We start from the raw sequence: 26,774 nt of genomic DNA, 5'->3' as shown, positions 1-26,774 counted from the left end.
GTAATAAATCATCATACACCAAAATACAACTAAATAAGTTATGCAGATACATATTAAAGGTACAGGGAAAGCTAGGAGAGATGGAATGAGGTAGAAAAAGAATGAATTACTTTCTAAACAATGAAGAAAGGAGTGCCTTGAGCTTAGGTGGGTTTATGGAAGTGAGGAAGAAAGAGGAGTTGCATGTCTGAAGGCTCGTGGCAAGAATCATGGGTATGTATACATTTTAAGGTTTTAACCTATATAGATAATAAATTAACAAAAAATATTAAAAATAAAAATGGATTAGGCTTATGGATTATTATTGAATAGACTTCTAAACTATTAAAATTAAGTACTGATACTTAGTTAAGCTTTAACTACTTAAATTTGATTCAATCGAATCTTTTCTTTGGAATCAAGCTTAAATAGCTTTAGCACGATTCTGTTTTACAGTTTTGTTTTTAAATGAACATTTTTACATCTTTAATGCTTCACAAATGTTTAAGCACATTTGTTGATGACCATATCTACATTAAAATAGCAGCGTGACCAAAAAAAAAAAAAAAAAGGAAAGAAAGAAAAGAAAGCAGCGTGACAAGGGGAGACGAGACGATGACGAGAGGAGACGAGATGAGACGAGATGAGAATAGGGTCGGGAGTGGGGAATGAATGAGATAAATCAAAACGACAGTTCCTATTTCCGGATTTTAGACTGATATTGACTCCTGTTTTATGTAGTGTGTCCGTGCTCCTCTCTCCTGCTCTTTTACGCCCCAACTTGCGTCGCTGTGGGTTCAGCCTTCTCTGTCAGATCTCTTGTTTTGCTGTAGCTAATCGATCCCTTGTCTTTTAGGTTTTCTTTCTTTTTCCTCTCATTTGCCGGAGCGCTGTGTTTTTGTTCCAGATCTGCAGAATTCACATTGCATTTTAGCTATTTCCTACTTTTAAAGATTAATTTCTCTTGTCAAAATGCAGAATCTGGCGTAATGGATGGCAACGTTGCTACCAATGGCAACGGGGGCGGTGGGTATCGCTTTCGGAGAATTCCTCGACATTCGCTCGCTCATCTCAAGCTGGATCCATTGGTCTCTTATTCTCTCTTCCTCTCTTGCATTTTGCATTTATGTATATATTTATTTATTTTGCACTTACCTGTACAAATTATTCAGAACTATGAAGAAAGAAAATAATGTTTCCTATTTATTAAGCAGTAGCTGTAAGTGTAAAATATTGCCTGTTTGCATTCTTTAATGTGTTAGATTAGGTAGTGGAAATAGACATTTAAAATGATTTTCTTTTGTTGTTCTCTTGCACTCAGCTTGATGACAATTTGGAGCAGTGGCCACATCTAACCGAACTCATTCAGTGCTACAAAAGCGATTGGATTAAAGATGATAACAAATATGGCCACTACGAAAGTATCAGTCCCGATTCATTCCAGAATCAGATATTTGAAGGTCCAGATACTGATATTGAGACTGGTGAGATTCTAGTTACGGGGTACTTTTTCTTGAAAAGAATATTAATCTACTACTGTAAATCTTATTTCCTCTGGTATATGCCATATTTATGCAGAAATGCAGCTTGCCAGTGCTAGACAAATTAAGGCTGAAGATGCTACCGATGATGACTTGCCAAGTTCCTCAGGAAGGCAATTTCCCAACTCTAATGTTACAAAGGTTGCTATTATTGAATAATTTTCTTGCTGTTTTATATTTTCCTACTTTCTTAGCTTCTGCAGACTACAGCATTTCTTATTTTTTTTCCTATTAGTGGTAATTTCCTTTCGTTTTGTTGATATGTTTGTAGCATTTTGGTCAGTCTCCTCTCCCAGCTTATGAACCTGCTTTTGACTGGGGAAATGAAAGGTCAATGATATTTGGCCAAAGGATCCCAGAAACCCCTACCACACACTATGGCAGGTTTGAATCTTATTGCTCCAGTAAATTCTTTTGCTTTGGAGTTACTGGTTTCTTAAGATTAATATCTCATTGAATGATCCATTCTCTCTTGGGGTGGTTGACTGTAGTGGGTTGAAGATCTCTGTCAAAGTTCTATCGCTTTCCTTTCAAGCTGGAATTGTTGGTTAGCTTTCCATCACCATATTTGAAGGACTCTTTATCATGTTCTTATTTTACTTTCAGTCTTTTTACTGTTTCCTGGTTTCTGACTTAGATAACTCTCTTTTCCTCACAGAGCCATTCTATGGAACCATGTGCATATATAATCGGGAGAGAAGAGAAAAATTATCTGAAGATTTTTATTTTTCTGTTCTTCCAAGTGAAATGCAGGATGTAAGCAAGAATGTCATTTATGCCCTTTAATTTTATCTACTAATGATATAGTTCTCAATAAATGATGATCGATAAGTTTTTCTTTCTGTTGTTCTTTTGACAGGCTAAAGTGTCTTTAGAACCTCGTGGGATATTCTATTTAGATGCTCCATCAGCATCAATCTGTTTGCTAATCCAGTTAGAGAAGCCTGCAACAGAAGAAGGCGGTGTAACCCCTTCGGTTTATTCACGTAAAGAACCGGTATTTATATAGACATTTATCACTTTCTTTCCTTTTGTTTTTCCCTCTGAATTCAATATTTTATTTCTTTACTTTTATCTGTTATTCAGAATGCTTGTGATCCTCCTAATCACTTCTTCATGTTGGACTATATCCCTTTTACCTGGAGAAATCAATGTTTTTACATGTATTATATGAGTTTCTATGGGTTTTTTGATGCTTGATCTCAATTTGGGAGCTAGAGTGATCAACTTTTATTTAAAGCAGTGTTGTAGTCTGTTTGGCCCAGTTGAAGGTTTAAGAGAAGTGCTGTACGAGTACAGCTGTTCTAGAAGTTCTATAGAGGAAAGTGGAAATAGTATTTGGCAAACTTGAGTTAGAATCATTAGGATGTAGGAATCTGTTATGTAATAATCCTGGAAAGGGGAAAATGGAAGCTTCATTGAAATTTAACTTTTAGCATCTATCTGCTATTTAAAGTTTACTGCAAGTTATGGTTCAGTTTGTAATTGTTAAGGTTGTCAGGAGCTTACTGTCTAAGTTCACTAGTTCAAATCTCCTTACTTCAGGTTCTTCTATTAGAGAGGCTCTTTTAAAATGCTAGGCCAAATACCTGCTTGTTCTAAAGAGAATGAATCTACTCAGTTTTGAAACATGCTTCTAAAATATGCTTCATCTGAGGAAATAAATCTAGCTTTTATTCTGAATGGGCATGTAAATTAGTCATTTGGCTGCATGCTATGTTACAGTAAAAGGCAGCTTGTTGATTTTTCTTGTTTCAAAAGAGGAAAAAACACTGGCAATTCAAAGGTTATTATTAGCTTGATTGCCTGGAAAGAACATACTCATATGTGCCGGCCAAGGATTTAAATTATAGGAGAAGGGTGCATTGTTTATACCAAGAGGATGATTCAAGATTGCTTAAATTAAACTCTTATATCATTTGTTTTCTCTTATCCTCTATGCAAACAGGTGCACTTGACTGAGAGAGAGAGGCAGAAGCTGCAGGTGTGGTCTCGTCTAATGCCTTACAGAGAGTCTTTTGCCTGGGCCATTGTTCCATTATTTGACAATAGCATCGCTGCAGCTTCTGGTGGATCTGCTTCTCCCAGCAGTCCTCTTGCTCCCAGCATGTCTGGTTCAAGTTCTCATGAGGGTGTATTTGAGCCCATTGCTAAGGTCACATCAGATGGGAAACTGGGTTGCTCAAGTGGTAGTTCTGTTATTGTTGAAATATCTAATCTAAAAAAAGTGAAGGAAAGCTACACTGAAGAGTCACTTCAGGTATTGTTTAGTTGCTTTGTGGCCTTTCTTTGTTGTTTGTTTGGAACGTGGCTAGACTTTTAATGAAAATATTTGTCAGTTCATTTAAAATGAAAACCTTAAATTGGTGTTTTTTTTTATTTATCTTTGTGAAGGTTAAGAAAAGTGTTGAGGTCTTTACTGGTTAATGGTGAAAGTTCTCCTAAGGTGCAATACAAGAAAATGTTTTTTTATTATGTTATCAGCATATTTTTCTTTTGGGAAGAATATTTTCTAAATTAGATATTTTCCTTCAACAAGGCATTTTTTGTAAAACAAATGGAGCTTAACTGAAGATTTTGGAGATATTATGATAGGTCACGTTGCCTCCTGGCCTGTCCATGCAGGCTGCCTAACACGCCTTATTACTACTTTTACTCCACATTAACTATTTCAAGAACAATTGGATTGCTTTCTAGACAGTTAGATGGCCTAATAAATTGAAGCCCTTATGCTTGTTTTGCTGTGAGTATTCTCAAGTTTTTGTTAAGCTGACCCTTCAATATAAGGGTGATTTACATGTGGCTTTTAGCTGTTTTTAGGCTATAAAGCATACAACAACTGTATACTGCTGGTCAATCAAGTGGGCTGTTTCTCTAATTTTCCTGAGGCAGTTGTGCAAGCTTCAATTTTAGGGCCTTTTTGGAGTATGAGCTATTAATTGTATACTGAATGTTTCTACAATCATATTCTTATCATCAATAACCTGTTCATTAATTGATTAATCCTTGTATTCTGACAAAGTTTTTATCCAGATATAATATTATTCTGTATCTGCCATTTGGTCTTCTCTTTAGTTTATTATGTATCTGCTGTGCACATAATGTTCTAATTCTGTTTCTTTTTGCCATTTCTTCTGATATGATAGGATCCTAAACGAAAAGTACATAAACCTGTAAAAGGTGTTCTGAAATTGGAAATTGAGAAACACCAGACTGCTCTTGCTGAGCTGGATAATATATCAGAAGGTGGCAGTGCGACAAATGATTCCCTGGATGCTGGGGAGCCAGTTGCTGATTTAATGTTTTCAAGGAGTCCTGGAAATGGTCTGGATGGTCCTCAGACTAGCAACTCCAAGTGGATCGCAATTGATGGGAAAGAGGTTTCTGGAAATGGATCTAACAGTCATGGAAATCTAGATTTATGTGCAGATGATGTAAGCAGTTAATCTGTTTCTTTGCTTTTAGTCATTGGGTTTACCTATGGCATACCAAGTAGCAATTGCATCTTTTACATCTTATAGTTAGTATATGGTTGCTCTATATGCCATCCTTTGCTTTCTTTTTCTTTTTCTTTTTGATTTTCACTTTAATTGTCCATTTGCATATTCAATATTTTCTGGCTAGGAAAATTATATTAACTGCAGAAATTAGAGATGAATCTATCATATGGAAGGGGTTACAAGTTTAAGTCTGAAAAGCTCTATTGATTGTAAAAGTGGAATCCTTTGTCATTAATATTTGAGATTAAGTTTTTGCTTTGATAGATAATTTGTTTTTTATATGTAGTCTTTGTTTGGTTTACTTTTTATTTCACAAACTATTAAGTGCAATGTCTGCTGTTAAGTTATTTTGAATAAATATTAGCATGCTTACAGTCACTTGTTGTGCTTATTCAGATGCTGATTTTTTACTCCATTGGGATTGTTATGCATTTTCTAAGTTCTCTAATCTTAGCTGGAGCACCTTTTGGGTCCATTGATTATGATGTTGCCAAGTTGTTGCAACTAAAGTAAGACAAATTAGTAGGTGATCCTTGTCAAGTGTGTGCAATTTAGTTCTAGTCCTTTTTTTAAAATTGTCTATGCTTCGTGTTTGGGTTAAAAATTGGACTGAATCTAAACTAAGGCTGTCTTGCAAACTACGTGCTCCTTGTAGTGTGATGATTGCAATATGGCTGCTACTTATCTGTGCATCTGAGAATCTTAGCATTAGGACTGGCATGCTATGGCCTATTTTATATTTTATATTTGTTATTACTATATGTGTAAAACTCATTTAATCTAAACTACTATGTTAATTCATCTGACAGTTTCAAGCTTTTGACTTCCGCACAACAATGAGAAATGAGCCATTCTTGCAGCTTTTTCATTGTCTATATGTGTATCCGTTAACTGTGAATTTGAGTCGGAAAAGGAATCTATTCATACAAGTTGAGCTAAGAAAGGATGATGCTGATGCTCGGAGGCAGCCCTTAGAGGTAAATGTGTTGATTGATCTTTAGAATTCAGTTTTCTAGTTTTTTTCTTACTTGTTTCTTTGGTCCAATTAATACAACCAGGCAATCCATCCAAGGGATCGTGGTTCATCACACCAGAAATATGCTCACACACAAGTTGCTGTTGGTGCTAGGGTTGCCTGCTATCACGATGAGATTAAAGTTTCACTTCCTGCTGTCTGGACACCATCACATCACCTGTTATTTACTTTTTTCCATGTTGATCTTCAAACTAAACTTGAAGCTCCAAAACCAGTGAGTTTTACATGAATTTATGTTTGGGAAATAATGGTAGCTTGGACTTCTTTTTCATTTTACTGTATAATCTTTTTTTCTTAAAAAAAAAAAAAAACTCTAAATTAACAGGAGCTATTATTGAACTTTCAGTTCCTTTCCTTTCTATTTTTGATATTAAGTTTGTAGGAATGGTCATTCAATTTGTTCACTTGGCAGGTAGTTATAGGATATGCAGCACTTCCATTATCGACACATGCCCAGTATGTATATGCTCAGTTTGAACTTCTTCCTTTTTTTTTATTCTCTTGAAATCAGAAATAAGAAGTCACTGCTTCATCTATTCAGATAATGGTAATTAGCTGTGAAATGGGGCTAGTAGTTTAATTAGCTCATTTATTTTGGATAAATCATGGTTGCTTCATTTATGCATTGAAAAACAAATGATTAAGTGACTAATTTTTATTTTATCTAGGGAGGAAAGGTTTTTCTTTTGGAATGTTTATTTTATTCTCATAAGATTCATCATTGCTCAACGGGTTCAATAAATCCATAATTTGATTTTTTTTTTTTTTAATTCAGATTGCGATCTGAAATTTCTTTACCGATAATAAGGGAATTGGTTCCACATTATCTCCTGGATTCTGGCAAGGTATGTTTTGCAAGATTAAGTATTCAATATATAACCACTCATATCCTTTTCTACAGTGCAGTTTGATGAGATATTCTCATTGTGTTTATCATCAAAGTCTTTGTTGTACTTCAGTTTTGGATTTCTTCTGTCCTTTCATTGTAAATCAAATTGCTACATTTTGTTGATTGTATGTGTGACGCTGCATAATTCGGTTGCTTAAATAAGTTTGCTTTTATTTCATTCGTGTATATTTGTTTAATGTAAATTGGAAATTTCCTGCTTGTGTTAGGTGGCAAATTTGTTGGCTTGTTTTATTCTAGTATTATTGGTATTGGATGCTATAGTTGGTGGGAAGCTTTTGTGCTTAACTGTGATAATTTCTTCAGATACAGTTTTGAGTGTGTCTTCTGATTGGATGCTTATTATTAAAACCTGACAATTAAAATTCATATTTACTTTTCCTTTTGTTTGCAGGAGAGGTTGGATTATTTGGAAGATGGAAAAAATGTATTCAAATTGCGGTTAAGACTTTGTTCATCTCTATACCCGATTAATGAGCGCATCAGAGATTTTTTTCTTGAGTATGATAGACACACTCTTCGAACAAGCCCACCTTGGGGTTCTGAACTTTTGGAGGTACTTCTGTTTTCTGCTTATTGGTTCACCTCAATGTTTGGTTATCTTTTTTGAATCCATTGATTTTATATACACAAAATTCCATAATCTTCCAGTAGATAAGAATAGATTGGTATGAAAAGCAAAACAGAATGAACAATAAAAAGAGATTGAAATATTGACTCTGGGTAGAGGTGGTAAGTGGGGATTCAGCTCTGTTCCAGTCTGGTTTATCTGAATTCGTGTCATTTTGATTCTAGTTGTTGACTTCTAATGTCAATTCGGTTAGGTTCAACTGTTCGAGTGGGTTATTTGGTTGAGTCTAATTTCCTCAACTTTCGGTAAGATATTCAAAGTCACATTTTGCCAACTTTTGTCACACTTTGCTTTTGAAGTCATTATTTTTCTATTATAATGATTTAGTATTGGCTCAATATTGGTTTGGGTTGTTGACTTTTTGTAGTCAAATTGGGTTCTCTGGTTCAATTGAATTAGTTTAGTTTAAGCTTTGCCTACTCTAAATCTAGGTGTTGGAGTTGGCTTGAGGGATGAAACTAGGAAGGCATTGACAGTGAAACTTCTGGAACCAAAGAGGACAAAATTGGTTTGAGAGATAAAACCATAATTAAAGGTGAACTTGGGAAGGTAAAAAAACAAAGAGAAAGGAAAGAGATTTGGTTAATGGTAAAACTGAGATAGAAGGGAGGCAGGGCTGCAGAATATGCAGAAGGGAAAAGAAAAGGTTGTGTTGGATGGAGGAGAAGGAAAAAAAATACTGAAAAGTAATGCATAAAATGATGCTTTTGTGGGGGATAAGGATAAAATGGAAAGAAATTATAATGAAAATATGTTTTAGGATTGGGATGATGTAAAGTAAAAAATAAAAAAGAAAAATAAGATGTGTTAAAAGAATTAAATTAATTTAAAAGATATCAATAAGGAAGTTATAGGTATAAAATTAGGAAACTAACGTAAAATACTGCTCAAGGGAAAGGAATACAAGGAAATAACTCTGTTACAAAAATGGTATGAAATTCTTATTTTAAATGCTAAAAATTAAGTATATTGAATTTGGATCTATTTATGAATTTTTTGCCAATTTATATAGTTATATCTATTGAAAAGTAAATTGTAGTTTGTTAACATTTTGTAAAATTAATATTTATCTAGTTTACTGGAAATATTGCTTTTCAAATTCTAATTTCTAAGATTAGGTAAAATGTAAAGTTAATGAATGGTTTAGTAATATTATTTCTAAAGTTTCAATAGTATGCAATTTTCTCTATTGGTAACCAGTAAGACTTAAGAGCTAGTGCTTAGAGAGCTAGGGGTGAATCCTCCCTTCCTAGGTCAAAAATAAAAGAAAAAAACTTTAAACTAACTAAAAAAAATGTCTTGATGAAAATTGCTACTATCAGTATGTGCCTTGTACATACTACCATGATCGATAGTCTATGTTAGTTTCCAAGTTAGTACAACAACAAATAGAGAGCTTTATTCTATATTTTTCCAACATTGCATCTATAGAAATGTTCTTTTTTTTTTTTTTTTTTTGGGCACACTTGCAAAAAGGCTTTTGAATTTTGAATTTTGCAATTTGATATTGGTTGTAATGGAAACAGTTGCAATCATAAAGTGGAACAACCCCATTGAAGTTTTAGTTGGCTGGAAAGTTAAAGATGAACATGCCATACATCTTATGCAACAATGGCAAATATCTTGACTGGCATATATTCTCTAAATTGCATTACATAGTTATGTACCTATGACATGAAACTATTAATGGGTTGCAGGCAATTAACAGCTTAAAGAATGTCGATTCCACTGCTTTGCTTCAGTTTCTTCACCCGATTCTAAATATGCTTCTCCATCTTATAGGGAATGGTGGAGAAACCCTTCAGGTTTCAACTCCCATCTTTTATCTGTCCCGACCTAAACATTTGTGCCCCATCTCCCTCTAAGCCTTTTCTCTAGCCTATGATTATTTAGCTTCATCTTGTTATACTGGTTTGCTTACTGTATGTGTTGCAATCTCTTCTTAATTTGTTTTCAGGTTGCTGCATTCAGAGCCATGGTTAATATCCTGACAAGGTATAGTCTTTTATCTGATTTATTAATTTATTAAACATAACAATTTTTAAAATCCAAGATTACGATTGTCTTACTGTTTAAGTGCCAAGTCTCTGATATATTCTTGAAGGTTTATTTTCACTAAATGAACTTTAATCATTGCCGTGCTAAGAAAGATTCTCTGTTCCAGGCTTTTTATTGAAGTTTGGGCATCATTTTTTTCTTTTATTTTATCATGTGTAATCTTTTGTTTATTTATTTGCAGGGTGCAGCAAGAGTCAGTTGATGATTCTGAACGAAATCGCTCTCTAGTTAACTATGTAGATTATGCTTTCGATGACTTTGGTGGTCGTCAACCCCCAGTTTATCCGGGCTTGTCTACTGTGTGGGGTAGCTTGGCTCGTAGTAAGGTAATCTGCTAAACTACAAACCTTCTTTTATATCCTTTTTTCTTGGTAAAATTCAATAATGCGTATGCTGTCTATATTTGTTCAGATTCTTAAGCAGAATGTGTCATTGTGTAATTTCTGAATTCCTATGCCACCAATGCTATTCACTGTACTTTGATTTACCCAGGAGCTCGTTTCAAATTTCTTATAATTGACTATTGGAGTCTGAAGATATCTACTCAGAAACTTGTTCAAAACTCAGCATTTGCATGTTGAACACCCATTCCCAAGTCCATGTAGCTTGCTTGAACTGAAGAGAAAACTCATGATCTCCTTTTAGAATTATATTGAAACTTAGAATAGTAATAATTGATTTCAAAACATCCCTTCCCACACACACAAGAAAAAGGAAAGAGAACAGTGTAATAGATCATTGCAACCCTAGTTATGAAACCTCTGGTGGGAGTTTAATAAATTGAAATTAAAAAGCTCAACCTTTAATATTAAAATTTTAAATGCTGAATAATTATGATATGGACCTTCCCAAAAGCTAGTTGTTGAGGTTGGAGAGCCTAGTTCTGTATACCAAGAAATCCCACACTTTCTATGTGGGATCCAAGTGAAGTACCTTGCAAGTAGGCACATGAAAGTCCATCTCACTTAGCACTCCCAGCGCCCCACTTTGCAGTAGCTTATTCTAGCCCCGGGTGAATACTGTCATATGATGACTTGAAAACATTTTGGTTGTGTTTCTCCAAAGTTCTATATCAAATCACTAATTTAAATGTTAAAGATAAAGTACCTAACAAGATTTTGTTTGAATACTTTTGTAAAAGAGAGATGATATTATAGGCTTGCGACATCGGGGTAGAATTTGTTTAAAAGAAGTGACACAAAAGACTTAAACTTGCTCCTGTTTGTCCTTGAGAAATTCATTGAAAAATTCTATAAATTCTTGAAACTTGAAATTTTCAAGAACTTGAAAACATTTTATAGTAATAGAACTTGAGTTCTTGTTTCTCAAGTTACTTGTAATCCTGAGACATTGCTATTTTTAATTCAGATGGCCTTGACTTGGAAACTGTTTTTTTTTTAATTAATTTGATGTTGTTCTGCAGGCTAAGGGTTATCGTGTTGGACCAGTGTATGACGATGTGCTGGCAATGGCTTGGTTTTTTCTTGAGCTAATTGTTAAGTCAATGGCATTGGAGCAAACACGTCTGTTCTATCATAGCCTTCCATTAGGTTGGTTTACATTGCATGAAGTATTTAAATGCACACACAGATGTACACGTATATGTAGGTATATGTGTGCTTGTGTAAATGAATCTCTCTATATGTTATAGTAATTGTCTACTGCTACATCTTTTTGTCATTTCCAAAATTGATGGTTTAACCAGTCAGTGTTGGATTTAACATTATATTCATACCTGTCATGCATGTAAAATTTAAATCAATATGATATCTGTATCTTATCTATTGTGTACACTTATGGTTTAGCATAATATTCATACTATTACTTTACATTCAATCAACTTTTCATGCATGTAAATTGTAAGTCAATGTTGGATTTAACATTATATTCATGCTGTCACATCTTTAGAGCATATGAAATGCTTGAAACCCTTATGTCAAAAGCAACTATGTATTTTTAATTTACTCAATTTTGGTCAGCATGATTACATGAATAGAGCATGAAATTTAATGGATTAAAGTATATGTAATATTACATTGACATAACTTAATCCCTCCTTATATTCAAGACTACATACATACATGCATACTCTCAGATGCTGAGAAAGTATTCTGTTAATTCTTCAACGAGTTCAGTTGGAGGAAATTGAAAATAGGTTTTATGCTATCATCAGTTTGGTAAATCAGCTTTTGCTTTCTTTTAATGTAGATGAAGATGTTCCCCCGATGCAGTTGAAAGAGGGTGTGTTCAGATGTATAATCCAGCTGTATGATTGCCTTCTAACTGAAGTTCATGAGCGTTGTAAGAAAGGGCTAAGCTTGGCGAAACGATTGAACAGCAGTCTGGCATTCTTTTGTTATGATCTTTTATCCATTATTGAGCCTCGCCAGGTTTTTGAATTGGTATGTTTTTATTTGATTCAATAGTCTATTTTTGTGATCAGGTTTAGATGGTACTAACTTGTACAAGATGCTTTCCATACTTATTAGTTTCATAGACTAGCATGTCCTTAAACCATTGCATGTTAGGAGACCTCTTTGATTTGAAATTTAACTGTTTCATTTCCCTTTTTCCTATCACTTCATTCAGAAACAACCCAAGTATTCTCATGACTTAAAATTTTATTAAAAAAAAAAAAAAACTGAAGTAGCATACACTTGTAGGAATCTTTGACTACTTTTATGTCTTTTTTATAGTTAGAGGTCTGTAAGAGTGTTTGGATGGGTAATTTGAAGGAGAAATATAATTTCTATCAGGGTATTCAAAATTCAAAAGATGAGTTTACTTGTGGGTAAAACCAATGGAGAATTTCAAAATTTGTAAGGAATTTCAAAAGGGGATTTGAGCTCAAATCCGCTATTCAAATTCCACCTAAATAGGTGGTTTTTTTAAAATATCTCATAATCTTATTTCATTTATTAGATGTAGTCTTACTATAAAATAAAAATCTTGAACTTCAAAATATCATTTTATTTAATTCTAACATATACTTTAAAATTTTATATATTAAAATATTTATATATTTTACAAATCTAATGATATCCATATTACATTTTTTATATTTAATATCATTATTCTTCTTTTACAATTAGTTTTCTAACTCATGAAATTCCAATAGCCTAAATTTTTCTAAAAGCTTATTTACCCAAACAAAATAACTACAAACACTAGAAATTTGGAAAGATGCATTTTATAATGTTAGCATCTTAAAAGATCTCCAAAATTTTAAAATTCTTTGTCCAAACACACCCGAAGGTTTTGTCCTTGATTATTGGAACTAAGAGTCCAACTCTCTACCAACAGATCCCATGCCTATTGGGGACTACTATTATTATTTTTTGAATAAAGCCTGTCCTTACTTTGATGAACAATAAAAAGAATCACAGTTAGCTAAAATTTAAGCTATCTGCAAGATCAAAAGGAGTCAAGCATAGGAATAGGAAAATATGTTTTCCTAGTTCACATAAATCATTTATATATTCATGATGAAAGGTTGACAGAAGCTGTTCCTAAGGTCTTTACCTCTTTAAGAAAAAGGTGAATTATCTTATCAAACAATCTACAAACAAATTGGAAAAGCAAAAACAAAGTTGATTACTATCAACACTGATAATCATTAACCTCTCCTCTCTAGTATCGGAACTTTTAGTCTTGGATTATCTGTTCCAGAAAATTATTGATCTAGAGAAATGTCTACATAAAAATTAAAAAATGTAAAATATACAAAGAATAAGACATTCCAAATTAGAAAAACCAATACCTTCTAATTGACAATCACAATTTTGTTATCAACAGATTCTTGTCTTTCTTAATGATAAAAAGCATGTCAAAGCCTGCAAACTCTTGTTATCGATTTGCCACTCATCAATGGAATTAAGTAATCTAAACCTCTATCTGCACCCCACTCAACATCACTCACTGACACCATTAATGCTGCAGGGAGCTAAAAGTAGATGTGTTACATAATTTAGGAGTCTCAAGTGTCAACAAGCTATATGACATGTATCACTAGTGTGAAAAACATTCTTTTGCTGACTTAAATCCCGCTGCTATGTTTTAGAATTGACAAAAGTAATTTAGGTTGGTGAACTTGGATTTGGTAATGAGTCAGCATCTCAAAAAGTCCATTAGTCAGTGATATTTGTTGCCATGATGATTGCACTCTCCAATTGTGGAAAAAAAAAATAGAAACCTTGCAGTTTGTTTCTATGCTCGGTTGAGTATCCCTTGTTTTCATTAACTTTTACAATTTAATAAGGTGATGCTCAAGCAGTCATTCAATTTCGTCTACAGCTGTAAACTGTCTTTTAATGAGTTATGCCACTGGTTGGAAGCATGTCTTATGCTTTGTTAACTCTTGACTGATATTTACTCCATCTGTTATTTGCGTTTTGGTTATGAGGAGTTGTTTTGTTTTATGTATGAGGAAAGAGGAAAGACAAGATAATCATATGACACTCATGTCATTGCTATTGCTTTGATAATCACCTTCTAAATGTGTTTTATTTGTTTCAGGTGTCCTTGTATCTGGACAAGTTTTCTGGGGTATGTCAATCAGTTCTGCATGATTGCAAGCTAATTTTTCTGCAGATAATATGTGATCATGATCTTTTTGTGGAAATGCCTGGGAGAGACCCCTCAGACAGGTACCTTCTTCTGTTTTTATGTTTCACTACTTTCATGATGTAAATAGATAGTTTTTGCTTTATGTCATGTCTTAATGGAGAGGAGAGCATCCCTCTTTATAGGTGTAGAGCTTATGTAACTGGGATGTATTTTATGGTAACAATGTTTTCTTGTTGTTCTGGCACTATCATCAATTGTAACAAAATTTCCTTCCTGTTGTAAAATCTGGCATAAAGGCTTCAAGTTCTTAGTGGATGATACATACGTGCATGAATGAATTTCATGGTGTGTTCCAAGTTACTAGAGTTCAGTGTAATGATATTCTGTAAACCACCCAAACCTCTGGCATAGGAGAGTGTTGATGGAGGGGGTAGGGCGTGGGTGGGGTGTATTAGATTGTGAGAAGTAAAATGAAATTTACTTGACTTCTCATTCTTTAATGCAAGAAATTACATGAATGTTTCTAGACTTCTAGCATTCCTATCTTTCATGTACTTGAGATCCAAAATAATGAAGTTCCAAGCTTGACTTAAAACAACACTTACATTATAAAAAATAGATCAAAGTAAAATAACTCAAGACTTAAATCTGCTGGAAACCTGGAAACTATCGTTAGATTGAGCAAACTGATGAAAAGAAAGTAAAGCCAACAATCTTTTATACTTTAGAAACATAAACATGACTTAATGGAATCATTTCAGCTTAAATTGGTTCTAAAATTACCAAAAGTTAGACCGTGATCTTAAATTATCTTGGCAGTTAACCTAGCCCGCTTTCATCTGATTGTCATCCATGTCACCTGTGCTTAAACGGTCAAAATCAAGATGCTTAACAGACATTGTATAGAGGTCAATTAGTTATTTTTCTTTATTTCTAGAAATTTGATTAGTTTGAGGTCAATTAGTTATTTTTCTTTATTTCTAGTAATTTGGTTAGTTTATCTTAATATAAAAAAGGGATTTGCTGGCAGTAGTTTTTCCTCTCTCTTTCTCTCTCTCTCTCTCTCTCTCTCTCTCTCTCTCTCTCTCTGTCTCTGATCTCTTGAAAATTGAGTTTTATTTTTTTGCATGGACTTAGTCCGACAAAATCTCTATTAATTAGTAGCTGAAATGCTAGTATCACTCAATTGACTTGGTGTATATTGTGATTAAGGAACTATCTTTCATCTGTCTTGATTCAAGAGCTTTTCCTTACTTGGGATCATGATGATTTATCTCAGCGTGCTAAGGTGAGTTTGGATAAAAAGGTTATCTGTTTCAAAACATCATGGTCATATATATAGTGCTTAAGATATATAGCATATTTTGTCGCTTTGAAAATAACATTTGCTTTTTGTGTGATTAGGCAGCTAGAATTTTGGTGGTTGTTTTATGTAAGCATGAGTTTGATGCTCGGTACCAAAAACCTGAAGACAAGCTGTATATTGCTCAACTATATTTTCCCCTCATTGGCCAGGTAAATTGTACTTAAATTATTTTATGGCTTGATGATGATGATGATTATGTTGATTAAGCATTAGGCAGTGGTATGACATTCCTGATATTGCATCTTTATGATATTGTGTAAATGGTATTACAATTGTCTACACCCAATTGAGCTTGAAGTTGAGACAGATTAGTGTAAGTGTCAAAATTACATGGCTGTTTGGTGTCATATTTGTATCATCCAAGAAAAATCCACATGGTACTATTTATTTATTGCTTCTTGAATTTGTAGCATCTTTCCTAAAATGTAATTTAGCATGAATGGGGTACTATATTATTCTATGAAATTTCAGATCTCGCCAAAAATAAGTTGCTGAGGAAAAACTGGGTGCATTAATGTTGTTGGAATTTTAGTCTAAGCACAAAACAGGATAGGACTGGCATAAATCTATGCTCTGACATTCTTTATTAGAAATAAGAGAGAATATGATTTTGGAGTCTAAAATTTGGGATGGCATTTTGTTAAAGATGACTTGCGTTATAAGACTGCATTTGTTCCCTGTTGGCTTATAATTTACCTATACATAAATTTCTTGCAAGTGAATTTATCCTCTCTGCAGATTCTAGATGAAATGCCCGTATTTTACAACTTAAATGCTGCCGAAAAGCGTGAAGTTTTGATTGTTATCTTGCAAATCGTGCGGAATCTGGATGATGCATCAGTTGTTAAGGCTTGGCAGCAAAGCATTGCTCGAACTAGATTATTTTTCAAACTCATGGAGGAATGCCTGGTTCATTTTGAGGTTGCTATTACAGCTAAACATTCAATTTCCTCCTTTTCATTGTGCAAAATTGTATGTTGGTTCAGTTATTTTAATAGTTTAGGTAGCTTCTTGTTGGGATTAAGGTTTTATTTGTTTGTGTTTAGTTTGTCACTATGCTCCTTACCACCATCAAGGATTACCCAGTTCCTTTAAATCTTAGCCTTCATTGGTGTCATTAGACGTTGAACTCTGGTATTATTGGGCTTAAATATGTAGGGAATTTTTGCCACCAACTATCCTCTATTGCATGTGTGTGTAATGGATAAATAAATATTTGTATGCTTATGTTCCTATGCATAATATATATTATATATATGACACTGCTTAACTCTACACAAATTATTGGCAATTTTTCCTAAACAAAAGAATAAATAAATTTTTTTAAGAATTATTGGATATTTCAATTGTGTGTATGTCTGTATGTGCGACAAAAACTAAAATGAGTAAGAAAGTACATAAAAAATTTCTACAAAACAAATTTTTTATTCCTTGTAAGAAAAGCTTATAAGAAATATCTAATGTTCAAGTGTGAAAAAATATGCAATAGAGAAGGGAAGTTTTGCTTCCCTAGCTTTTCTCTTCAATTCTGGTCAATTCTTTTGATAGTATGAACTTGTTTCACATGTCATATGGAATTTGGTTTGTAGCCGAGGCTCTTTTACTTCTTACCCTTCCTGTTATACTAACTTTGCATGTACTTACAGCACCGAAAGCCTGCTGATGGAATGCTTATAGGAAGCAGTTCTCGCAATCCTGTGGGTGATGCACCTACATCACCAAAGTATTCTGATAAGCTTTCTCCTGCAATCAACAATTATTTATCTGAAGCATCGAGACAAGAAGTTAGAGTGAGTAATATTATTGTCATTTCATCTGTTGCTCATAAATCTGAGAAGTTCGTATGTTTGCTTGTGGAGGTTCTTGATTTTGTAGATACAGAGAACCGCATGTACTAATTGTTTTATACATTGTTTGATTGCCCTATTGCAGCCTCAGGGAACTCCTGAAAATGGTTACTTGTGGCAGAGGGTGAATTCTCAGCTGAGCTCCCCTAGCCAGCCATATTCCTTGAGAGAAGCTCTGGCTCAGGCCCAATCTTCTAGGATTGGAGCTTCAGCCCAAGCACTTAGAGAATCTTTGCATCCAATTTTGCGACAAAAACTGGTAAAGTTGTGTCAGAATGTCATGTTTTTCTCCACACACAAAAAAGAAATAAAAGAAAGAAGATGTTCTCATTACCTATTTGATCTTGTTCTGAATTTGGCTTAGGTAGTCATGGTTTTCTTGCTTGTTTCAGGAGCTTTGGGAAGAAAACTTGAGTGCTGCTGTTAGTCTTCAGGTTTTAGAAATATCTGAGAAATTTTCTGCAATGGCGGCATCCCATAGCATTGCTACTGATTATGGAAAACTTGATTGTTTATCATCTATAATTATGAGCTTCTTTTCCCGAAATCAGCCACTGGTTTTCTGGAAAGCTTTTCTGCCTGTCTTCAACAATGTATTTGATCTTCATGGGGCAACGCTAATGGCTAGGGAGAATGATCGTTTCTTAAAACAAGTTGCCTTTCATCTACTTCGACTTGCAGTCTTTCGAAATGATAATATTAGGAAAAGAGCTGTTATTGGGCTTCAGATACTCGTGAGGGTAGGCCTTTTGGCATTCCTAAGACGGATTTCTGTTGGCATGCTTCTGTTGTCCAATCTGACATCAATTATTTCTTCATTCTTGCAGAGTTCATTCTACTTCATGCAGACTGCAAGGTTGAGGGTAATGCTGACTATCACCTTGTCCGAGCTAATGTCTGACATGCAGGTGACTCAGATGAAGTCTGATGGGACACTTGAGGAAAGTGGTGAAGCACGAAGGCTTCGAAAATCTTTAGAGGAAATGGCAGATGAAGTCAAGAGCTCTGGCCTTTTGAAGGAATGTGGACTTCCTGAGGATGCTCTATTGGTAACTCCAGAAAATTTTAAAGAGAATAGATGGTCCTGGTCAGAAGTAAAATCTCTCTCTGGCAGCCTTCTTCTTGCCCTTGATGCTAGTCTGGAGCATGCACTGTTGGTAAGTCTAAAATATATGTCAGTTTCTTCTGGGGATTTTGCTGAGAATAATTTTTGAAGAAAAACTTTTGTTGTTATTGTTATTATTACCATTATGTGAGGTAGAGGAGAGTTATTGTGGTTCACTTGTTATATTTGCATTCAGTTTCCTGTATGATCTTCATGCAACCTTTGTTTTAGATTCAAAATTGTAACTAAATGTACAGTTTAACTGTCTAAGACCTGCTGCATCTTAACACAAAAAAAGGTAGAATTCTTAAATTATCATGACAGGACCACTCCCCATCTGAATTAAATAGGTACCTACATCTTTTGGTTAAAAGGGCTTGGATTCTTTCTGCTGCTTTTGGAGGGATGAGAACGGCAGCAGTTGAGGATGTTGCTGTTTTGGTGTGAAGTCATGCATAGATTGGCTTTGTCTGACCTAAAGCAAACAGCCCCTTAAAATGATTAAGCTAATTTAATTTTATATTAATGAAGACTGTTTTTTCATGGCTTTAGTTAATTAGTTTGATAGTAGGAACCCATTAATGTTTTGGCTTTTGTTTCTGCTTGTGATCTGGATGAAGATAATCTTGTTGCATTAACATCTAAACACTATCCTTTTCGCAGGGCTCTGTAATGTCCATGGATAGATATGCAGCAGCAGAAAGCTTTTACAAGCTTGCAATGGCATTTGCCCCTGTCCCAGATCTTCACATAATGTGGTTGCTGCATTTGTGTGATGCACATCAAGAAATGCAGTCTTGGGCTGAAGCTGCACAGTGTGCTGTGGCTGTTGCTGGTGTTGTAATGCAGGTGAGAAACTCCTATTAACTTGTTTGTGTGCAGCCGTTATAAGATTCCTGTGAGACATTGCCATCTAATATAGTAAATTTGGCATTTTCTCACTTAGGATCATTAAATGTTGGGAAATCATGAATTTAATTGTCATAGAAGTGAAATTACATGAGACAAAAGCAGGAACAGATTGTAATTTTCAATTAATTTTAAAAAATGGCAGGATTACCTTCTAAAGTACATGAAGCCCTTGCTCCAAAATTTAAACAGATAAAAAGGGAAATGCTGCCAAGAAACACTAACTTAAGAAATAGGATTTCTACTTTTTGCAAATTTGTTCATATTTTACCATTATCTATGAATCTCTATGTTGTAGGCTCTTGTTGCTAGAAATGATGGTGTTTGGAGCAAGGATCACGTGACAGCCTTACGTAAAATTTGTCCTATGGTCAGCAGTGAAATCACATCGGAGGCATCAGCAGCTGAGGTTGAGGGATACGGTGCTTCGAAGCTCACTGTTGACTCTGCTGTTAAGTACCTACAACTTGCAAATAAACTTTTCTCTCAAGCTGAACTCTATCATTTCTGTGCAAGCATTTTGGAACTCGTTATTCCAGTTTATAAGAGCAGAAGAGCATATGGACAACTGGCTAAATGTCATACATTGCTCACAAACATCTATGAATCAATCCTTGAGCAGGAGTCAAGCCCTATCCCTTTCACTGATGCTACTTACTATAGGGTTGGATTTTATGGTGAGAGATTTGGTAAGCTGGACCGGAAAGAATATGTTTACCGAGAACCTCGTGATGTGCGCTTGGGTGATATAATGGAAAAACTTAGTCATATATATGAATCTAGGATGGATGGTAATCATACATTGCACATTATTCCTGATTCCAGACAGGTGAAGGCAGAGGAGTTGCAGCCTGGAGTCTGTTACCTGCAGATAACAGCTGTTGATCCAGTCATGGAAGATGAAGATTTGGGAAGCAGAAGGGAAAGAATCTTTTCTCTTTCTACTGGAACTGTCCGTGCACGTGTTTTTGACCGCTTCTTATTTGACACTCCATTCACGAAAAATGGCAAGACCCAAGGTGGATTGGAAGACCAATGGAAAAGGAGGACTGTTCTTCAGACTGAGGGCTCATTCCCTGCACTTGTCAATAGGCTCTTGGTGATAAAATCTGAATCACTTGAATTTTCTCCGGTTGAGAATGCGATTGGAATGATTGAAACTCGAACAGCAGCCCTACGAAATGAGTTGGAAGAGCCTCGTAGTTCCGAAGGAGACCAACTGCCTCGTCTTCAGAGCCTGCAAAGAATTCTTCAAGGCAGTGTTGCAGTTCAAGTGAGCTAAACATCTTTCTATATTTTTCAGTTTCCTGTTCATTTTTTTCCCTTTGAAGTAATTATATGGGTGGGAGTGATTTCCATACTGAAAAAGACACTGCACACATGCAGGTGAATAGTGGTGTTCTGAGTGTGTGCACAGCCTTCTTGTCTGGTGAACCTGCCACAAGGTTGCGTTCTCAGGAGCTACAGCAACTTATTGCTGCACTCCTTGAATTTATGGCTGTTTGCAAGCGGGCAATTCGTGTACACTTCAGACTAATAGGAGAAGAAGACCAAGATTTCCACACACAACTAGTGAATGGATTTCAATCTCTCACAGCAGAGCTATCTCATTACATCCCTGCAATTCTATCAGAGCTCTGATAATGTTGTAAGCATTACTTGCTCCGATATATCTTTCTGGTGCAAGCTGTTCATAAAGATTGTGACACATTCTTTTTGTAGATCTGTGCTCAAATGATGATTGTTGATGTATGTAATAACCAATTTGTTTGTGTGCAATGGTGGATTACTTATTGAAGCTATATCCCTCCTGCCTAAGCAAAATTGGGCAAGGCATTTTTGGTCAGTGACATGTTACTTCTAGGATGATCAGATGAGAATCAGGTAAAGCTCATTTGCCAAAACGCTATGTAGAGTAGTATTATTCAACAGGTTTTACAAAGGACCTCTAGAAATGGGAATCTGTATTTTCTGATTATCGTTTAAATTAATCAAATCACAAGAAAGAATCATGCAGGGTTAGGGTCATCCATATTAGATGGAACTTCCTACATAATTCTGGAAAGTGATTGGTTAATTATAGTGCAGTGAATGTAAGGGTATGCTTATGCAGGTAATGACAGTGCTACTACTGACTGCACAGCACACCTGACACTGCTAAGTGCTGATGCTATAATTTGTGCGGTTGGGAACGTTTTGGCTCTAGAATTGCGGTTTACTAAGAATTTTTTTTTCTTCCTTTGTTATTAAGTGTAAGTATGAACATCATGATATTTTTTTGTTTATATTTTAATTCTATTCGCTGGTGAAAAAGCTCTTGTTTTCCATTGCGAGCTTGCCGGAAAATTTACGACATATTTATTGAGTTAAAAACTGAGTTGATGGCAGCCACATGGAGTCTCCTAGAATTAATTCCTTTAAAATACAGTGATCTATTTTAGTTTGCATATATAGTGATGGCATCAAAATCAGTAACATTTTTGTTAGATGCTAATCGAACAATGCCTTGCCCAATTTTGCTTAGGAAGGAGGGATTTAAAAATTTTAATACTGCATCTTAAATTCGAAAAGGAGGTGTAAATTTTTAAAAATAAAAATAGTGAAATGATTTCATGATTAAAACTAACAGACGAAGAGTTTGAAATTTAATTATAAATTATCTGACTTTTAATTATATATGTTTATTCGGTTCTTTCATTTCGGTGTAACGCCTCAATTTTCGGAAATTCTGTGAATGTTGGCATAGGTTTAATTATGTTAGTGGGCTTCTAGAAGGTCCAAGCTTAAGATAGAACTCGACAATTTTAGTTAATTTTTTTATTCCATAAGAAAAAGGGGGTGAAATTATGAAATAGGACTTATGTGAAAATGTTTGAAAATGCTATAGGTTAAATTGAAGTGGCCAAATAAATAGGAATGCAAAATAGGAGGATTTGCATGACAAACTTTTCATTTTACATGTAGTGGCTGGTCATCATGTTGTTGTAGACAAAATGTGCACTTAATATTCATAATTTATGGTATAAATTGATACAAATTGATAATGGGTTAGGTAAATGTTCCATGATAATGAGTTAGGTAAATGTTCCATGATAATGAGTTAGGTAAATGTTCCATGATAATAGGTTAGGTAAATGTTCCATGATGAGAATTTCATGTCTTTTGTATTAAAGAATTAAATGGATAAAATATGAAATTTTATTAAAAAAAAAGGGGTGAAAAGAACAAAATTTTGTCCATCTTTGTTCATCATAACTTAAAGTTAGAGAAGAGAAAGGAGAGGAGAAAGCTCTTGAATGTTCGGTCACTTGGGGAAGAAAAATTGAAGGTAAGTTTATGGTAGTTTGCTTTTATTTTGAGGTTCATGAGTTCTTTTTGATTCTACCTTAACTCTTGAAGCATATTTTGGTTTTTAGTTTTGTTGTGAGCATTTAGTCATGAATTAAAATGAAGGAAATGGTTGTTGTTTCATATTCTTTTGATGAAAAATGGAAGATAGGTAAAGTTGAGCCAAACAAATGAGCATGCATGTGCCTTAAATGCTAAGGGAAAAAATCGGCTAACATGTTGTGCTTTAAAATGATGAAATGGAGATTATACTTAAGTAAAATCATATATATGTAATGATTGATTGGTGATATACATGTTTAAATAACATGCATGCAAGGTATGTGTGAAAGAGTGATTTGGTAATAAATCTGCTTGGGACAGCAGCAGTAAAGTGACTTTGGAAAATCACCATAAATTGTGGGAGATGAATTAGAAACTGAATAAATTATGTAATTAAAGCCTAATGAGTCTATTTTCAAATGAAATAAACGAGAACATATTTTGAATTCTGTACAATGAGAAATTTGATTCGTAATGAAGAGTGGTCAGATTAGTTAAACAGTGAAACATGGAAAACTTTAAGAAAAATCTAGTATTGATTGGCTAAACCAAAAATTCTGAAAATTTTATGGATAGAAGATATATGAGTCTATTTTCAGGTAAAATTAACAACACTTGATTTGGAGTTTCGTAGCTCCATTTATAAATGATTTAGTGACTGTTGTTCAGGAAAACAGCTTGCAGTGAGATTATGATTATGTGGTAAACATTGACAAAAATTGTTAATGAGTTGCTTATTGATTTCTTATAAGCTTACTATGATCCGTAGGTGTGGTTGGTCGAATATTGTAAGGGGTTAATCGTAATTCAGTATTTGAATAGTTAGATTAAAGTGTTAGTAATCCAATTGTAGGCGCTTCGTGTGTGGATCTCGTCAAGATATCGTCAGTAAGCATGTGTGTAACTAACACCCTCTTTCTTAGTCTGGATCGGCAAAAGTCGAAAAGTCGAAATGCCAAAACGGTATTTTGTAGATTTGCGAGTGTGCGAATGCTCATGAGGTAAATCGATTAATGTTTTTGGTAAGCTGCAAAATTTGACCGCAAAGTGCATGATTTCGTACATCGATATTTTTGGGCTTAATGGGCCAAAATTGGAATGATGGGCCAACGGCCCAATTCGATAAGAACTCTCGATGCGCGATTACGTTAGTACGTGAAAAGTAGGAATATGCATGAAAAACCCTAAAATAGATAAATTCTTGAAATACCTTTAAAAGTAGAAAATTTACGTTTACCCCTAGTAGATAAATTATCGAAATACCCCTAGGTTAAATTGACCTAAATGCATGTTTGATCGTTGTTATTTATCGCATGCCATGTTGTTATTATCGATGCATGGGATTGGGATATTGACGAGGAAGTCTTGAAAGTGGCTTGTCCACGTCTTTGGAGGCTTTGCCTCAATTTATCGTTAATCGAGCGCAGCAAGGTCGCAATGTGGAGTGTTAATTTGGGTGGGTTGAGCTATTCCCACATGGAGCGTAGGGTGGTACTGGTGGAATGTAGTGGTTGGTGGTTTGAGTAGTCTCCCAAATGGGCTTGCATATGTTATTGATGTTGCATGTATTTTGAAATGGGCCTATAGGCCCATCATTATCTGAATAAGGGCTAAGGCCCGCTTTATTGTAATTTGAAAAGGGCTCAAGTCCATTACCATCATGTTACTGAATGGGCTTAGGCCCAATAGGCTTGAGTGACTTGAGCTTTGAATGGGTTTTCCTTACATCCGAGTTTCCCAAACTCACCCTTTTTATTTTCATCCACGCAGTAATCCCCAACCATAGTGAGCTTGGAGTCGTGAGGGAATTGAGTGGCCACCCGCTCTGAAAGTTTGATTTTCTTCGGTGAGTGGACATCCTTTTATTTACGTTTGAAGTTTTGGGTTTTAAATGTAATAAGGCCGCTTAATTATTTTTGATGGTTTTAATATGTATTACTAAGATAGGTATTACTTATTTTAACTGTTGAAATTGGATAGCTTTAGGGCGCGTTTTCAAAAAAAAAAAAAACAATTGATTTCAAAACAACACGACAACAAGCAAAGCTTCCGCAATGAAAGTATTTTCCAAAATTAATCACTTTTCCTAAAAATGACTTAATCAAATCTGTTTCCTAGAAATATACATGACGTTAAGGTGTGGCAATGGCGGTATGCATGTCTAGGATTGGATCCGAAGGGAGCTTGGTACTTAAGTAGTCCGATAGACTTACCTCCTCTTTTTCGGTTTCCTACGTGGTGCACAGCTTTCATTCACTTTAACCTATAATGAATTTATCTTTTAAAACACTAAGTAGGTTTTTCTGGATCAACAATATAAAATGTTTTGAACGCTTCGATGTGGCATGTCGGATCCGGCCATAACGTCTGGGCCGGGTTTAGGGTGTTACATTCGGTGAATTTAGTTTTTTTTTTTTTGACTTACGTTACAATATTATTACAATATTTAATTTTATTATCATCGTTGTTTTTATACTAGTCACATGAACGTATTGCCCATCTAAAGAGGCTCTAAGTAATTAACATTCCCTTCTATTGAGGTAGGTAAGCGAGAAGTCAAAGTGTTTGATTGAAGTAATGTATGACAAAATTTTGGATAATTCATCATAGTTCAAAAATCAAGTTTCATATGTATAAATTAAAAACGTAATTTCAAAGTGTGGATATATAGATTAACACATAATTCATTTCTTCTTACAAGTTATGGTCATCTTTACCTCGTTGGCAAAGGTTGAAAACCATAATTAATCCAATGGCACGGATTAATAATATACCACTATTTTAATCTAGAGGCATCCTAAAAAATGATATCTAAATACAATATAAATGTCGATATGACCAATATTTAACTCTAATTAGTAGGATCAGACCAAAACGTATTAGGAACAAATTAAAAACATAAAAAATTTGGATTACCCATAATATATCTTAAATATATACAAAACATATTCAATATACCAAAAACATAATTCAAATAACTTTTTTTTCTCAAAGCATTTCCTATATGCCAAAACCACAATTCAATAGCATATATATATATATATATATAACACAGTTTAATTGCATACTTCTAAAAATGATCACGTAAAACACAAGCATAATTGTTGCAATTCAAGAACCATATTTATATGGTTAACCTGATTTTCATAAAATATGAACAAAAGTCATATATCCCATATATATAAAAGTAAAAAAATAAGATTTACTTTTTAAGAAATAAAAATCAAGAAATTATAAACTAAAAAATATGAATTTTATTGATTATCATATCACATTTTAGACGTGTGACGGTCACCCTAATAAATTAAATATACGATAATTTTATAATTTAATATATGGGTTCAAACCATGTGACTCCATTCTCATATAAAATTGAAATAAGTTTAAATATGTGAAAATTAAATAAACTTTATAAACTGAAATTGATTGAATTAAATTATAAATAAATTGGTGAAAATAAACTTAAACAATTAAAATAAAAAGGTTTTGGCATTTGAAATTTTAAAAACTTTCATGATGCATTTAAAAAATATTACTGCTGTCTCATTCATTTTGGAATGGTTTAATACTGCTCCTGAACCTTCTGGTAAGGAGGTGTGGCACTTGACATTTTTGTTACAGAATGGTATATTGTGTTTAGTGGGAAGGAGTGAGATGAGCTAAAAGCTTAATCAAGTTCCGAATTCATTGTTGAGGAAAAGCAAAATGGGCTGCCATTCCCGATGACTTTGGTGATATTAAAATCTTGTGTAATTCTATTAAAGCTGTGCCTTGGTATGTAAACGTGCTAAGCCTCTTGCCTGTTGGTCCTCTCCCCCTTCAAATTGGCTTAAATTTGATATGATATTGATGGTTCTGTTAAGTAACATTCTCAGGCTGATGGCATCGGGGACATTCTGTGAGATGATGATGTTGGAAAGTGATAGCTCAAAAGCAGGA

General features: G+C 34.3%; 1 protein-coding gene across 3 annotated transcripts; it reads left to right on the top strand.

The window, feature by feature from the left end:
- Positions 1-380: 380 nt before the first annotated feature.
- On the top strand, positions 381-21,758 carry LOC108479160 (guanine nucleotide exchange factor SPIKE 1). 3 transcript variants are annotated; one of them, XM_017781594.2, is made up of 31 exons: positions 381-808; positions 958-1,067; positions 1,301-1,463; positions 1,558-1,661; positions 1,792-1,904; positions 2,012-2,067; positions 2,179-2,276; positions 2,380-2,517; positions 3,469-3,780; positions 4,667-4,954; positions 5,830-5,997; positions 6,079-6,270; positions 6,469-6,512; positions 6,832-6,901; positions 7,358-7,519; positions 9,292-9,399; positions 9,552-9,589; positions 9,834-9,978; positions 11,076-11,202; positions 11,861-12,054; positions 14,168-14,298; positions 15,431-15,506; positions 15,623-15,733; positions 16,323-16,505; positions 17,231-17,374; positions 17,517-17,690; positions 17,824-18,171; positions 18,259-18,588; positions 19,200-19,385; positions 19,744-20,718; positions 20,832-21,758. In XM_017781594.2, exons 2-31 carry the CDS (start codon positions 969-971, stop codon positions 21,084-21,086), a joined length of 5,532 nt encoding a protein of 1,843 aa, XP_017637083.1. In that variant the 5' UTR covers positions 381-808; positions 958-968; the 3' UTR covers positions 21,087-21,758. The 3 variants fall into 3 exon arrangements, with proteins under 3 accessions (XP_017637083.1, XP_017637082.1, NP_001316973.1); XM_017781593.2 differs by having other exon boundaries at positions 390-835; NM_001330044.1 differs by lacking the exons at positions 381-808; positions 1,558-1,661 and having other exon boundaries at positions 969-1,067; positions 1,301-1,555; positions 1,792-1,898; ... (4 more) ...; positions 9,289-9,396; positions 20,832-21,086.
- The last annotated feature ends 5,016 nt before the right edge of the window (positions 21,759-26,774 follow it).

This window comes from Gossypium arboreum, chromosome 12, assembly GCF_025698485.1.
Source record: "Gossypium arboreum isolate Shixiya-1 chromosome 12, ASM2569848v2, whole genome shotgun sequence".
Lineage (NCBI taxonomy): Eukaryota > Viridiplantae > Streptophyta > Magnoliopsida > Malvales > Malvaceae > Gossypium > Gossypium arboreum.
Note: the sequence above shows the minus strand (reverse complement) of the source record. Positions and strands in the feature narration are given on the sequence as shown.

Coding starts and splice junctions, on each gene's coding strand:
- LOC108479160 (XM_017781594.2), top strand. CDS start 969: ATGGATGGCAACGTTGCTACCAATGGCAACGGGGGCGGTGGGTATCGC. Junction 12,055..14,167: donor CTCGCCAGGTTTTTGAATTG/GTATGTTTTTAT, acceptor TATTTGTTTCAG/GTGTCCTTGTATCTGGACAA. Junction 19,386..19,743: donor TTGCTGGTGTTGTAATGCAG/GTGAGAAACTCC, acceptor TCTATGTTGTAG/GCTCTTGTTGCTAGAAATGA.